The 14,783-nt window shown below is 47.1% G+C and overlaps 1 protein-coding gene across 1 annotated transcript; it reads right to left on the reverse strand.

The window, feature by feature from the left end:
* Positions 1-968: 968 nt before the first annotated feature.
* LOC120836033 (putative nuclease HARBI1) lies at positions 969-6,286 on the reverse strand. The gene is made up of 3 exons (XM_040217631.2): positions 6,018-6,286; positions 1,946-2,281; positions 969-1,085 (listed from the first exon to the last, which is right to left on the reverse strand). Exons 1-2 carry the CDS (start codon positions 6,284-6,286, stop codon positions 1,948-1,950), a joined length of 603 nt encoding a protein of 200 aa, XP_040073565.1. The 3' UTR covers positions 969-1,085; positions 1,946-1,947.
* Positions 6,287-14,783: the final 8,497 nt, after the last annotated feature.

Raw genomic sequence — 14,783 nt, forward strand, 5'->3', positions numbered from 1 at the left:
TGTGTTTATTTCTATTGTTGCCTTCACCTGAACGGTCATTTCAAAGAATTAAGATTTATCTAATAGGACCACTGCATTCCTCGACGTCAAAAAATCACTGGGTCGTCGTGGCAATTCCTCATATGGCCAGCCACGTCGAGAGATCCGCACTGCCAGCTGCCACTGCTCCGGAGGTTTCAGATTTTTGACTCGGCATTATTATGCCATAGAGCTGCACAACAATTGATGAGCCACTGGGGTGTTTTAATTTGATCAACACATGTACAAGAACTTCTGCAGGCCTGTAATGTTGTTTACCGCACCATCACAGCTTCGGCCCAGTAAGCAAAAGGCCTAACTGAGCGGCTCAACCAAACGCACGTCGACATGTTTTCAACGTACATAAACTTAAACTAGGCAAACTTTGAGAAAGTTGTCCTATTTATAACATTACCCTACAACACCAGCGTTCTAACCATAACCAAAATTTCTTTATATTTTTTCTGTTTTGGAAGAGAAGTTTTGTGCTCCCTAGTACAGTCTTACCGTACTGGTTCGACTTTTTTAGAGCACCAGTCAGTCTCAAATGTAGCATCACACGCTGAGGAATGTGTTACATAATGCACAGTCTACAATGTTGACAACACATACATTTTCTGTGTGGAGAGTAAAATTGGAGCGCCATGTCAGGATGCTCAAAACGGCATGCTCTGGCAAGGTGCTGTTTGAGCCCTAGCCAGAGTGCGCTGTTTAGCAGGGATGTGGGTAATCACATATAACTTGCTCATAGATGAAATAGATACATTTTAATTTTTATTGCAGTGCTCCTTCAATGGATACATATGTTTTGCGGCACAGTGGCACCAACACAGCTCAGTCTGATGTTGCTGCTTTGCTGCAGCAATGGTGGAGCTGGAACTTATGCAAGCTGTGGCAGGAATGTAGGTAGGTAGCAGTGGTGGTTGGCAGTGATTGTGACCAGGTCACCCAAAGGCCAAATGGTTAATGGTGTTCCTAGAAAAGTCGCCAGGGGAAGAAGGTTGGCTCTCTCAGGGCAGGAGCATGCCCTCCATCTCTGCCTGCTGCAGTGGCACCATGACAACAGCCTGCAGAAATGAGCGAAGGCAATCAAAATTGAACACGCTGTGAACTTTCCCACTGTGTATTGCAAGGTCACTTGTCTTGTCGTACACAAAGTTGAGGCCGAAGTTTGCAAAGCACTTTAGTTAGAACTCTCATTCCTTCGAGATGGGCAACCTTTGTAAAACGTGGCGAAGTTCATCGAAGAGCATTTAGAGTGCGTTGATGATGTAGCAAGTTTGTCCCTGCATCCCTGCGCAACACTAGAGCAATGTTTTGTAGATTTTCCCTAGGCGAGCTGTTCAATGCTCCAAATCACTCCGAAATAATTGCACACAGCAGCATAATCTACAGCGAATCGCATTTCCAAGAAATGCCTTCACATTACATGCGTCTGTCGTAGCAATGGCGCTGCTTATCACATGGTGCAAGTGCAGATGCTTCACGTCACTCAAAGCTGGCTTATGCGCATGCCCAGTGCCTCCACTTGTGTGTGGACTAGTTTTTAAATAATGAGCTTTTTCTATAGGACAGTTTCATAAAATGCTATTTTATATATTTACAAGCCCTCGGCAACCTTACCGCCAAACATCTTCCCTCATTTTACCAATTTATTTGCATGAAAGAGATTCTTTATTGAAGCATGTTTTAGGTTTTCCAGACTCCAGAGGCACGGTACATGGCACGATTGGATTCGTATTGCGGCTGTCACTTTCTTCCTCGTTCTGAAAGAGCAAAGATGAAGAGGAAAAGAACATGCCTATTTTAGCTCGCAAATTTGTGGGAATCGGGCATTCGACTAATGTTTTTGGATATTGGAGTGTTTAGCAGGTATGGGTTAGGATAGCCACCTGCTTGAACAAAGTCAAACACCTTTTTGGCGTACCTCTAATAAGTGAAGTTTTTCTCAATGATGATCTCTCGAGTCTGGATGCCCGTCAGGGTGTCCTCCACGGCATCAACGGGGGGCAGGTGTACCGGTCGCCTGGCCCTCCTCCTGTTGTTGCGGACCCTGCGCCTGACTGGTGGAGGTGGAGGCGGTGGAGGCTGCGGCTCCCTCCTCAGGCATGCCAGGTTGTGCAGGGCAGCACAGGCCGTCACAATGCTGGCAGAGCGACCAGGCTTATGCTGGAGCCGCATATCCAAGCAAGGGAAGCGCCGCTTCCAAACTCCAAACGCCCTTTCGACAGTGTTTCGCGTTTTTATGTGGGCCTTGTTGTACCTGGTTGAATGAGAAAGTATAAATAAGGTTAGGTGATGTACATCTTCAACTTTACTTGCAACGTGCAGTTAGAAGGTTCACCCTATAAACAAGCATGCAAGTCGTTGGAGGCCTGCAACTACTTTCTGCAGATAAACATTGTCGTTTCATCTCCCGCCCGAGCGAACTGGTGAGAGCTGAATGTGGTGTTCAGCCGGAGAGTGAGATTAATGACAAGGAATGCTTTATAAGAATAATTGAAAATGAGCAGATTGGTGAATAGATATGAATACACGAAAGGATAAAACATCGAGTTCGGGGACGGAAACGGGACTTCTTTTATTATAGTGGCCATGTTTATGCGAATGCGATACTAGTGCATTGAATCGAGCTAGCGAATCAAATTGGTCCATGTAGATGCCCCGATTTGCTAGCCAAGCACATCGAATCGGAACTGATCTGCTTGGTGGGAGTGGATTGAGTGCTTGCGCGAGGAATCATGGGTATGTTTCATTGCATGCGAAGAGCAGTGATGTGATTGGTCGCAGTCATTTTGGAGTAGCTATTGGAGCAGCGAAAGCTTCATTTTGGAGATAGAAAAAGAGCTTTTGGAGCATAACTGCACTCTTCATTTTCATTTATATCACTGCAAATGCGAGGAGGAGAGACGTCAAATATTAGGAGGAGAACAAACGCTAGCTGTTTAGTTGCGTGTGGAGGCACCAGACACGGTAACAAGAAGACGACTGATGAAGGACAGTGCAAACTGCCGTGAATGATTATTTTATGTACAAAATCCCACTGAAGAAATGTTAAAATACAATCATTTCGAGCACCTAGCCCACCAGAACAGACCACGAGACTTATTGCAAAACTTCTGAGTACTGTTAGTGCTTGGTGCAAAATCAAATCAAATAGTATGTTATTTGAGGCGATTATCGAAAGTCCTGACAACCCCCGCACGAGCCTACCCTAACAATCCAACTCGGTACCAAAGCCTGCAGCTGTTATATTTTCAGTAATATTTAAGTGAACTTAAGTTCTGGTGCAATGTTGGCGCAAATTCCTCACATTTTGGTCAAATGTAGCAGGGTAAGCACTTTGGCACAGTTTGGTGCAAATGGCGCAGCAATGAGATCACTGCAAGAGTGGACGTAGATGACCAACATGGCGGCAGTCGCTACAGCAGCTGGCGAGAATGGCCCCATCGTTTTCAGCTTCTAGGAAACAGAGGTTTCTTTGGCTGATGGGAGAAATAAATGTAAGTTCACTATGCTGACAGCGCAACCAGGTGCACTTCTAGCAGTTGTAGGGGGAGCTCGTATTGTAAAGCCGGGGCCTCGCCGCTTATACGCCATATATCAAACTACCTGCAAACAGATTTGAATTAGAGTCACCACGACATTCGTGCTTCTATGCTGGATGGAAACCAATGCAAGCAGTAGGTTGGTACACAGCATAGGGAGCACAGGTATCACGGTGACATGTGCTGGAAGGGTGTTTGAAGACTGCTTATACATCACAAACAAAGTCCGCATGATGAACAGTTTTCTATGCGACAATTAGCGAAACAAAACCAAGTTGCTGAAACCAGAGACACCAAGGACAGCAGCCGCTAGCAGCACTCTACGCCATTTTCGCTGCTTCAAAAAGCCAGGAGCTTTGAAATGACGTTAATTCAGGCCTGGCTTTTCTTTCCCACATCCTTGTACTAGAAGTGCACATGGGCGTACCAACCGGGGGGGGGGGGGGGGGAAGGCATGTGTTTTGCCCCCTCTGAAACAGCCGCCACTGGGCAGGGCAAACACTGGCTGGCAGCGCCCAAGGGATACCGAGGACACCAACCCCCGGTCCTGGGGGGGGGGGGGGGGGAGGGTCTGGTTTGCCTTCTTATTCAAAAACAAGTTGGTACGCCATTGGAAGTGCACTAAAAGCACCACCGCCTCGGAGTGACGTACGAGACCTCAGTTGGGGCATATAAATTGTAACACTGCTTAAAGGGAAGTTCCACAAAACACTGTTTCCTTCCAGTACGGTTAGTTTTCACAAATAAAAACCATTTGCTAGTGCGCTCTTGTCTGTCTACTTTCTCGTACTTGTGTAGTTTTCTTTTTGTGCTTTTTTAGGTGTTCCTTCCATTGTGTAGTTTTCAAACACGTAGGTGAATTGGCGAACCTCCTCCACGCTTTGTTCTATACGCCTCGCAAGTGGGCTCATTTTCGTCTTCTGCGCATGAGAAAGGAAGTAGCGATGACGTCAGAACGCCGAGCCCTGATTGGTTGATCGCGACCCTCTATCTGAGCGTCGTCTGCTTCTTGCAACGTCATCTGCTCTCAACGTCGTCTGCGTCTCTCTTACCTTTCCTGCGACTTTCGGAAGTCGAGCGAGCTCGACTTCGCCTTTCAGAGAGGGCAGACGAAATAACTCGAGCAGTACGTTGTTTTTGTCTGACAACTAGCAGACGCGCATCATGCAAGGAGGGAAGTCAAAGGACTCAACTGGCGAGGTGTCCCGAGGCGCCGAGGTTTGTTTGCTAAGAACCGAGAGTGAGGGTGGTTAGTGTCTGCAAGTTCCCTCCCAAACACTTTTTCCCTCCTTTCGTGTTCAGCGAGACCCCTCATTCTTTAACGGCGTCGGCGGGTTGGCGCAGTTAACGTCATCTGCTTTACGTCTGCTAGTCAAAGCGATGGCTGCTTCACCTTTCCTGCGTCTGTCGGAGATTCACCGCTTTTTCACCGGCGAGAGTCAGCGTTGCCTCGGGAAACAAGGAGATAACAATTAAGAGGAAGAAATTGACCTCTTAATCTAAAATTGAGGTCAGCGATCAAAGTATAACACGGGAAAGGTTCACAAGGGTCGCGCGGGCATATTCCATTCAGCACGCCAGCCGGTCGTGGGCAGACGGTCGCCGAGTCGCGGAGTGCCTGCTAGGCCTAACTGCCGAACTCGCTTGGTCGCGTTCGGTGGAATCGTGGCCATTGGAGCTTTTCCCGGGTGTTTGTGGATCCAGCGTTCTTGTTCGTCGTGGTATGTTTTAAGTACTTTTTACTTTTTTCTTGCTGATTGAAGTCGGGACGCATGAGAAGCGCACGTAGAAAAATAAACGTCCGTGGGTCGTCGCGACCGCGACGCTGTCGGCCATGCTGATCTGATCGTAAGAAGTGCGTAAGACAGCTTCGGAGCTGTCGTAGGATTTCATCGTAACCTGCGCAAAACTTACGAAAATTTCGTTTCGTGAGTACGAATTAGTTCTTAAGTTTTGTCTAGCGCACATTTTTAGCGTAAGATCTTTTCGTGAATCTGGCCTCTGCACTTCCGGAAGTAGCAGGAAAGGTAAGACAGACGCAGACGACGTTGCGAGCAGACGACGTTTGCGAGCAGACGACGTTGCAAAGGAGCAGACGACGCTCAGATAGGGGGTCGCGATCAGCCAATCAGGGCTCGGCGTTCTAACGTCACCGCTATCCCCTGCACAAGAAGCAGACGAACTTGCCCTCCGCATAGATGTGCACTGATTTAAGTGGTAGGCCCCCGCTTTATTCCCTTTTTAGAGATTCACTGCGGATGCATCCACCAGTCATCTTGGCTATTGACAAGCCCTCTGCTCCCATGTCGGCTCTTTTGAACTCCAAATACTAGTCTATGTTTGCAAAACCAGCGCTATTTTGTTTCCATCTACTCCCCAAAATGCATTTGATCATAGGAAGTGCTTGTGCAGACCAGACCAAGTGCTGAAGCACTTCTAGGATTTACTTGCCTGCCCCGTGGTGTGTCTGCTCTAACGGGCTGTGCAAGGGGAGTCATTAGAAAGCGGAAGCATGCATAGCCCATGTCTCCCAGCAGATGCCCGGGCAGCCGGTGCTCCTCGTACATGACCCGCAGCCTCGAATTGTCAAAGATGCGGCTGTCGTGGACAGACCCGGGCCAGCTTGCCACGACATCAAAAAACTGAAGCTGCGGACCGGTGACAGCCTGCAAGTAGATTGAATAATACATAGAATCTGGTGGTGTCTCTCTGGTTGACATTTTGAGAATTCTTGACAAATATATTCGATCTGGAATAAATGTGTGCCAGCTACTGAGTGCAGAAAACTTTCATGGTTCCATGCTCTAGTTTTATTAAAATGGAGAGCGCACATCGCAAACAATTTACAAACTAGAGATTCTATTCTAGCAGAAGCTGCAAATTCCTTATCGTGTTACAGCCAATCAACTGAGCTATTTGCAGCTTGATAAATACCTGGGTGTACATTTTCGGACTTGGCGCTTGTGAACATGCACGCATCATTCGAATATACGATCGCACAATCGTGCCAAGAACGCGCGAACACGTTTTCGTGGATAGCACATTCGCTCGGTTTTGATAAACTGAGAACCCACCTGGACATTGATGGAAAACACTCCTTTGCGGTTGCGGTATACTTCCGCGTCGTCACCGCCGGGGCTGTTAATTCGCACGCGGTACAGTCAATGCAGCCCGTAACGCCGGGGAATCCGACGATCTCGAAGAATTCGCGCATCACAGTGTTTAATTGGGAAGTGTCCGGAAAATGCACGTGTTCTTTGAACAGATGCCGTGCGATCAGGCGCGTCACGACTCCGACCGTGCGGCAGACTGTCGGCTGGGACACGTTGACGAGGTCCCCCGTGACAATCTGAAACGCCCCGGCACCGCAGAACCGCAGGGTCACCAGGAGTTGCAGCATTGGGGGCAGCAGCAGACCCCTGTTGTCAGCGCTCGCTTGAAGAGGTAGCGTGGCGAGCAGCGCCCGCACGGTTCCCTTCGTGAAGCGGTACCGCGCGAGGAACTGCCCGTCGTTGTACCTCTCCATTGGGTTTTCGCGGTCTCGAACCGATGGCCGCGGGACTCTCGGTAACGCGTACACGTTGCCGAAGATGAGGTCAGAGGCGCGGGAGGCAAACTCGAACGCCGCGATTCTCCGAGCGACGTCGGAAGCCGACATCTTGGAAAACTCGCCCAAGTCAAGCTCAAGTCACGTTCAAGACAGGTACAACGCTGTCTTGAAATTTTGAAGATTTGGATCAAGTCAAGATCGCTTCAAGTTCGCGTTTCAAGTCAAGGAGGATTTATGAAACGCGATGGCGTCTTTTCAAGACGGCTTCAAGTCAAGTTCGAGTCAAGTTACATCTATGAATTCGGGGGTTAGAGTACTAAATACTGACGTTCGAAAGTATTTGCAAGATACCAAGTTACTCACAAAAGTATTTAAGATACAGTAACTTGAGTAGAGTATTTAAGTTACGTACAAGGCTGACCTCATTGGCGTGTGCAGAGTTCCGCGTCGGAGGGAGCCCGACTCGCGTGAAAGTGCCCCCCCCCCCCCCCCTTCTCCCTCCTTCTCCGATCCCTCCAGGTCCTCTTCCACCAAATACATTTTTGCATTCCGCGCAGACAGGCAATTAATGATTTATAAATTATAATTCTCTGAATATCTGGAACTTAAAAAAAAATCATCTTATAGCCTGCGTGATTGTACCATCACGCTGTTTCCTTTCTTTGTGTATGTTCACATTAAAAGTGTGTATTGTTACAAACTGCTTACCCAAAATTAATATTTTATATACATGCAAACTTAGACCGTCGCTCCGGGCAATATATCCACACTTTGTGGAACGGACTCCTCGTGAGGGGAAAAATAAATTTATTACACCACAATAACGTGAAGGAGTAGAATTCTTTGCACTTATAAGATGAATTATTTAAACACTAATCAAAGCCATTACAACTACAAAGAAACCAAGTTGTAGAGCACAAGAATTTTACAAACACACACACACGAACACACACACAAATTAAGCGCACGAGGACTCAGGCATTAAACATTTGCTATGCAAATGCAATGGACTCTAAACAATAGTAAAAAGGCACGACAACTGAGCTGGCAGAAAAAGAAACAAACAAATGAGAACTAAACTAATATAAGCAGGTAAAAACGTTAGCTGTACAAAAGCACTTTACATTTGAGAATCGAGCCTGGGTACGGACGGCGATAGGAGTAACACAACTGTTATCGCCGCCAGTATGAAACACTTTCGTAACAAAATTTTGCGGGTTTCCATTGTGAAATACTTCGGAATATTCTCAAAACTGGTTGATGCTCCCATTTCCCGTTCGACAAAAGGCAGCCTCAGCCAGCAAAGCCGTTTCTCTGACAGAGCGGATCTCAACTCGGTTCTTACAACTTTCAGCTTGGAAAATGTTCTTTCACATGAGCAACTAGTAATAGGAATTGTGGAAAAAAGCTTAAAGGCCGACGTACACTTCGCGCTTTCCACCTTAGCCCGCCCCTACTTTCTTATATCCTCTCCGCTCTTTACCTTGCCCCAACTGAAATCCCCTCGTAGCTTAGGAGAGGGGGAGCACTAAGAGGATTATCTTCCTTGCAGAAAACGTCGGCCTTTAAGAACAGGAGAAAAATCTTTGAACACAGATTCGCGCAATCCATTTTCTCGGAGCGAATCCACCCAGTCATTGGAGATCAAATTGTTAGCACTTTCGTTGCTGGTTCAAGACATCAGAAGCCGCATTTCAGCCCTCAAGTTGTCAGGATCCGTTTAAAAACAGCTGCAAATAAAAACTACTTGCTTATCCCCTGCAGAAAAGCACAAAAGGCTCTGCATGGCACATACAAGCTGAAAAGTATCTTGCGTGAACCTTTCTTAGATACCATGAATACAGGCCTCGAGCATAGGAAAGAACACCTCTTTCGTCGCATAAACACATTAATTTGCCCAATTTTGGTCAATTATCCTTGAGTATATTTTTCTTCGAACGTCAGGCATCTCGTAAATACTACAAGAACTTAGTAACTTATGAAGACATTACGTATAGGTGTCTCGCGTCCTCAAACTAGGGGACGTCACCAAAGTTCTTTCGTCGCTTCCAAATACATAGCAAACTATCGGTGCAAGGTCAAGTGGCATCAAGCAAAGTAGCAATATGCCTTGCCATAGTCCTATTCCCTAATAACCCGGGCCCTTTCGATGCCCCTTTCTTTTTTTATCCAGTTAACTTTCTTTTATTTCTGCTAGAGTAATCTCTCCTTTTGCCAAACGAAAAAGCAACGTGTTCCACCTTTCTCTGCATGCACCCCAGAATAAGAGGATCGCCTAATTTTAAGCTGAAAGTAGATAGACGTCATACTTGGCATCTATCGTGAGCCCTCCAAAAAGCGTCTTTGAGCCGCTTTATTTTTTCATCAGCCCCTAGCTGAGGAGGACCCATACTGTGCTACCCTCTGTGGCATTCTCGCTCACCGCTTGTCCGGATGAAGGGGCCAAGTCATAATGGAGACATGTTTATTATTCGAGCCCGGTGTTCGGTGGCTTGCGCCGCCATGGCTGAACTGTCCTGTCCCCCGTCACGCGCCTCGCGCCCCGTGCTTTGGCCCCGCGCTCGTGCCTCGCGCGCCGTCCACATCGTCGCCGAAGTTCTCAGTGTCCAAAATCCCCACATCTTCCCCCCCTTCTGGATTGCTTATGTATCACAAAATCAGCAGGCAGTTCATTGCTCCAGACGTTTGCACCAACCCTACTTCGCGGGGCAGAACACCTCACAAATATGATTAACTTCATGTAGCCAATAACCGGGTCCACATCTTAAAATTAAGAAAAAGTGAGAATAACAAAGTATCTGTCTGCTTTCCTGCTGGTCTCTCCCCAAACGAGCATCGTCAGTAGCGCCGCTTAACTTTAAAAAGTCTTCCAGCTCACACCCCGACTAGCTCGCGTGAAGAGAAAGAACGTACGTCAAAGCAGTCACTTTCGCTTTTCAATAAACACTGATATACAATTAAGGGGAAACGAGAGAATAACAAACGGTTTGCCTGTTTTCTGATCAGTCTCCCTCCCGCCAACCGAGCATCATCACTAGCGCCGCTTAACTTAAAAAGTCTTCCAGCTTGCACTACGGCTAGATCGGGGGAAAAGGGAGAACAAACGGAAACGCCAGCACTGTCGCTTTAAAATGTCGGACTCAGGGTTTGACATCTGAGAAGATGGACCGTCCCGCCTCCGTCGCGGCGGCAGTTCAGCTACTACGCCGGGACCGGCCAGAGTTCCTTGACCCAGCGGCCCTTGGCGCAGATCAGGCCGACAGGGTCAACACACCATGTCCTGCCCCGGTCGACGTGAAAGAAGACATACCCGTCGGAAGAGACCAGGCCCCTGGCCCCTCCAGCGAGATGGCGTAGCACAGTAGAAAGTGAACGTCCGCCGGGGCCATCATTTTGGAGACCGCGGCGCTCGCAGTCAGGGGTCCCTCGCGCAGCCGCCCGCGGACAGCTCGAAGATATTCGCTGTTCCTCTAGTGAAGTCAGGGAGGGCGTTCGACGGGCTGCACAACTCCATGCTCCTCGTAGCAGCCCAGGTATCTGACGTAGGCCTTTCCAGCAGGGTACTCTATAACTTTCCTTGGTCTGGGAGTGGCATCCAAGCAGGCGTCCGTCGCGGATGATGTTCTCGTCCATCGTGACTCTGTTCTACCGAGCCCCAGACAAGCGGCGAGCCCCACGTTGGTGCGCCATTTGTGGCATTCTCGCTCACCGCTTGTCCGGATGAAGGGGCCAAGTCATAATGGAGACATGTTTATTCTTCGAGCCCGGTGTTCGGTGGCTTGCGCCGCCATGGCTGAACTGTCCTGTCCCCCGTCACGCGCCTCGCGCCCCGTGCTCGTGTCTCGCGCGCCGTCCACATCGTCGCCGAAGTTCTCAGTGTCCAAAATCCCCACATCTCTCACCCGCTCAAATCTTGAGAGATTCACCCCGAGCAAAACAGATTATTGTGGCGGCCTTAGCGCATGGACTGCTGCTTCTCCCATCACTCTCTACTATGACGGTCCTTTCCTCTTGGCTTCCAGTTTCTTCTTTTATCCTCCGGCCCCTTAATTTGGGTTTCTCCCTCTTCCACTTATCCCTATACTGCTAGTAAGCGTACGCCTTCAAAATAAATGCAATGAGTTGAAAGATGGAACCTTGCTGGTGCTTTGCAGTTCCTTTTTTTTTTTTTGTTGCTCCTGTCAGTAAAAACGTAGGGCCCCAGGCTTTTTGTAGATGTTACAATACGGCCGCAGGGCCCCTATATACCCAGGAGCCCGGCCTTCAACAGCGTTGATTACGAGACGGAATGTCCAACGAGCCTGAATGTCCAACGAGACGGAAGATCCAATAATGGATATTCAGGCACGTTGGACATTCAGGCTCGTTGGACATTCCGTCTCGGTTGGATCTTTCGTCTCGATGGACATTCAGGCTCGTTGTATATTCCGTCTCAGTTGGATCTTTCGTCTCGTTGGACATTCAGGCACGTTGGACATTCCGTCTCGCCTGTCACGTGCTAGAATGATTTTCCTTCTTAAATGTACAAACTTGTGTGCATTTTAGTCCGCGTTCCTGCAGGCATTGCTGTAGTTTGGGTCCGGACATTTCATCGAACGCCGTTTCATCGAATGCCGTTCCATCGAAGCTGTTTCATCGAACACCGTTTCATCGAACGCCGTTTCCTCGAACGCCGTTTTATAGAAGCCGTTTCATCGAACGCCTTTTCATCGAACAACGTTACAGTCTGTAATATTTGGGAATTTACTTTAATTTTGATACACAACTTCATCTAATTCCGTTTTTCTTTTTTTGTTTCTGTTTTTATATTACTGGGTGCAGTGACGAGATAAGTTCCACCGTGAACATATCCTGCTTCGAGAAGAAAGCCTCCGTGAAACAATGACCCTTCTTTATGTCACATGAAACAATTAAAAATGAGACAAAAACAGAAGGCACAGACGCTTAAAAGTGTTTTAAGTGTCTGTCCTTTATTTGCAGTGTCGTGGTTTCAGTCATGTACATGAGTAAAGCTTTTCAGTAAGTCGCATACCCAATTGTTTTAGGGGCGAAGCTCCTTAGGGGCTAGCCATGTCCGTATGTCCGTCCGATGTCCGGCGTCGGGTGCTCGTGCTCACGAGCACGCGAGCATGTGCTCCCGTGCTCGTGTAGAATAAACCCCCCCCCTCCCCAAAAAAAAAAAAAAAAAAAAAAAACAGCATCTCCACGTGGTATAAATGATGTTGATTGGGGCGAAACTCTGGTGGTGCTTGTCTGCGTAGACGGTGAGCCGCAGCATGCCGAGCCTTTCGTTCGTTTTCATCCATGTCAGAAAGAGAATGTGTGGTATGGAACGTGGTTATATACTCATTTGAGCATTTGACCACAGCGTGACATGAACGAAAACGAACGAAAGGCTCGGCATGCTGCGGCTGGGGTACGGGCCGTTCGTCGAAAGACAATTCGCAATAGGGCAACTCGTGGCAGGGCCGTTGGTCGCACAGGGAAATTCGTCATTAGGACAACTTGTCGAAAAACGGGAGTTTTGAAATAGCGCTTTGTCTATGCGGAACGAAAAGCGTCGCCGAAGGTATTATAACCCGATGCTATTCTTAGCATTGACGTATTTTTAAGTGTTCGGTAGCTTCGGTAGCTGCGTCAAAACTGCCCTCTGCGTCAACCCTACGTCGAACCATTCGAAGACAAAGACAACGGGGAATATTTAATTATGCCCTCCCACCCAACCGAAAGGACATCAAGCTCCCAAGAGAGTACACGGGGTGTACATAAAACATTACACAACTGATTTACATGATTTACATATACATTGATTTACATTAAACTACTACAAACTAATTTCATGGCTGCGGGAAAAAATAAGTAAATAAAGGAAAATGGTGACTAGTAATTGCAGTCACCTAATAAACTATGCTCAATAAGCAACAAAACCCATAAACAATTATCAAAAAGAAATGTTTCACGAATTGTCATAGTGACGAACCGCCCTATGGCGAATTGCCCTATGTGACGAATAGCCCTGCTACCAGTTGTCGTGCGACGAATTGTCATTCGACGAACGGTCCGACACCCGCTGCGGCTCAGCGTTTACGCAGACAAGCACCACCAGAGCTTCGCCCCAATCAACATCATTCACCACGTGGAGATGCGGTTGTTTTTTTAGTTATTTTTGTGCCAATTGTTTTTATTTCATTTTATTCCAATTGTGTTTTTTCGTTTTTATGCCAATTGTTTTTATTTATAGTAATTCGGCAGCACCTTTAAAACAATTTCACAAGTGACTACCTTAGTCTTAACAAATGCAAAGTGGAACATCTATAAAGCACTGTTATGCCCCAAAATTCGGTACAGAGCCATAACAAAGAAATTCCATGAAACGGCCCTTAGCGATTCGATGAAACGGTGTTCGATGAAACGGCGTTCGATGAAATGTCCGTTCATTCGATGAAACGGCGTTCGACGAAATGTCCGCTACCCGCTGTAGTTTCATCATACTAAAATGTCGTGCCACAAAAGCCGACGTTGACGGACCGACAAAGAAAAAGAGCAGACACAAATATTATAATTTCATCTATAGGAAGGCTTGATGGTTAGTTAGCTGAGTGCCGATGCGTAGATGTACCAATCGGTTAAAGGTGTCGATTGTACGACACCAAACGCTCCTTTGATATTAAGAGTTCAAATTTGTAGAATGTTCCGATGACATAGGTGAGCCAGTTTGAAATATATAATAGAGATGCAATGTCCGGGTGTTCTAGTGCATCGCAATTGGGGGACGTCTATGAAAGCCGCGTTTCAGATCCCAGGAATTTCTAGTTCAGTCCTTATCCCTGCCCATTTCGATTTATATAGATGAGCTATATACGAAGACCCGCATTGTAAACACATGACCGCCCGCCAGCGCCACTGACTATGCGCAGAGTCAATATCTAATTTTTTTAAAAAGAGCTTTGGGAGCTGTGGGTGCGAGGCATCAAGAGTTTGCACAGGCGTAATTTCCCACTAATAAAAAATATAGATGTATTAAAAAAAAAAAAAATCTACATCTAACGCGTTTATAAATGCATAGGGGTGGTGGGGGGTGTGACCGACAATTCCTGAGTAAATGAAGAACAATTGTGTGAATTTGACAAATTTTTATTTTTGTTCGTTACGTTTATCTCTGGAACAGACAACTACTCACTGTACACTGCAGTCGTCAGTAGTTTACATACGCATGCATTCCCTGCCAATAGGTGTGTATGTCAGTGAGTAGAGGGATAATACTAGTATCACGCAGTACGCAACTTTTTTTTTTTTTTGCATGTGACATGCATAGTGGTTTTCAGAAGCCCATGTAATTTAACTGGCTTCTGGAAGCACTCCAAAGCTCGCCATTCTGTCGAGGTAGTTCATGACGTCTTAGTAAGAGGAGACTTGACTGCTGATAAAGGACGCGAACGCATCTATCTCGGCGTGCAGCAGAAGGTTCACACCCGGATGTACTAATAGCCTACATCATGTGTGAATATAACAATAGATCGTTCCACGTGGCTTCCTATTCTTGTCGGGGAAGCGTATTACACCACTAATCCGGTCACTTCGTCGAAGAGAGAGAGAGAGAGAACATGTATTTATTTAATGAAAGGTTCACTCGTCTATGGGTTGGCGTCCCTGATGCGAGAGGGAAA

Source organism: Ixodes scapularis, unplaced genomic scaffold, assembly GCF_016920785.2.
Source record: "Ixodes scapularis isolate PalLabHiFi unplaced genomic scaffold, ASM1692078v2 PGA_scaffold2__306_contigs__length_199485367, whole genome shotgun sequence".
In the NCBI taxonomy this organism is placed as follows: Eukaryota; Metazoa; Arthropoda; class Arachnida; order Ixodida; family Ixodidae; genus Ixodes; species Ixodes scapularis.

What these genes read in the sequence shown, in the direction of transcription:
- LOC120836033 (XM_040217631.2), bottom strand. Translation starts at nt 6,286, where the DNA reads ATGTCAACCAGAGAGACACCACCAGATTCTATGTATTATTCAATCTAC. An exon ending in GCAGACACACCACGGGGCAG is followed by an intron (nt 2,282 to 6,017) that starts GCAAGTAAATCC and finishes TCATTCAACCAG; the next exon opens with GTACAACAAGGCCCACATAA.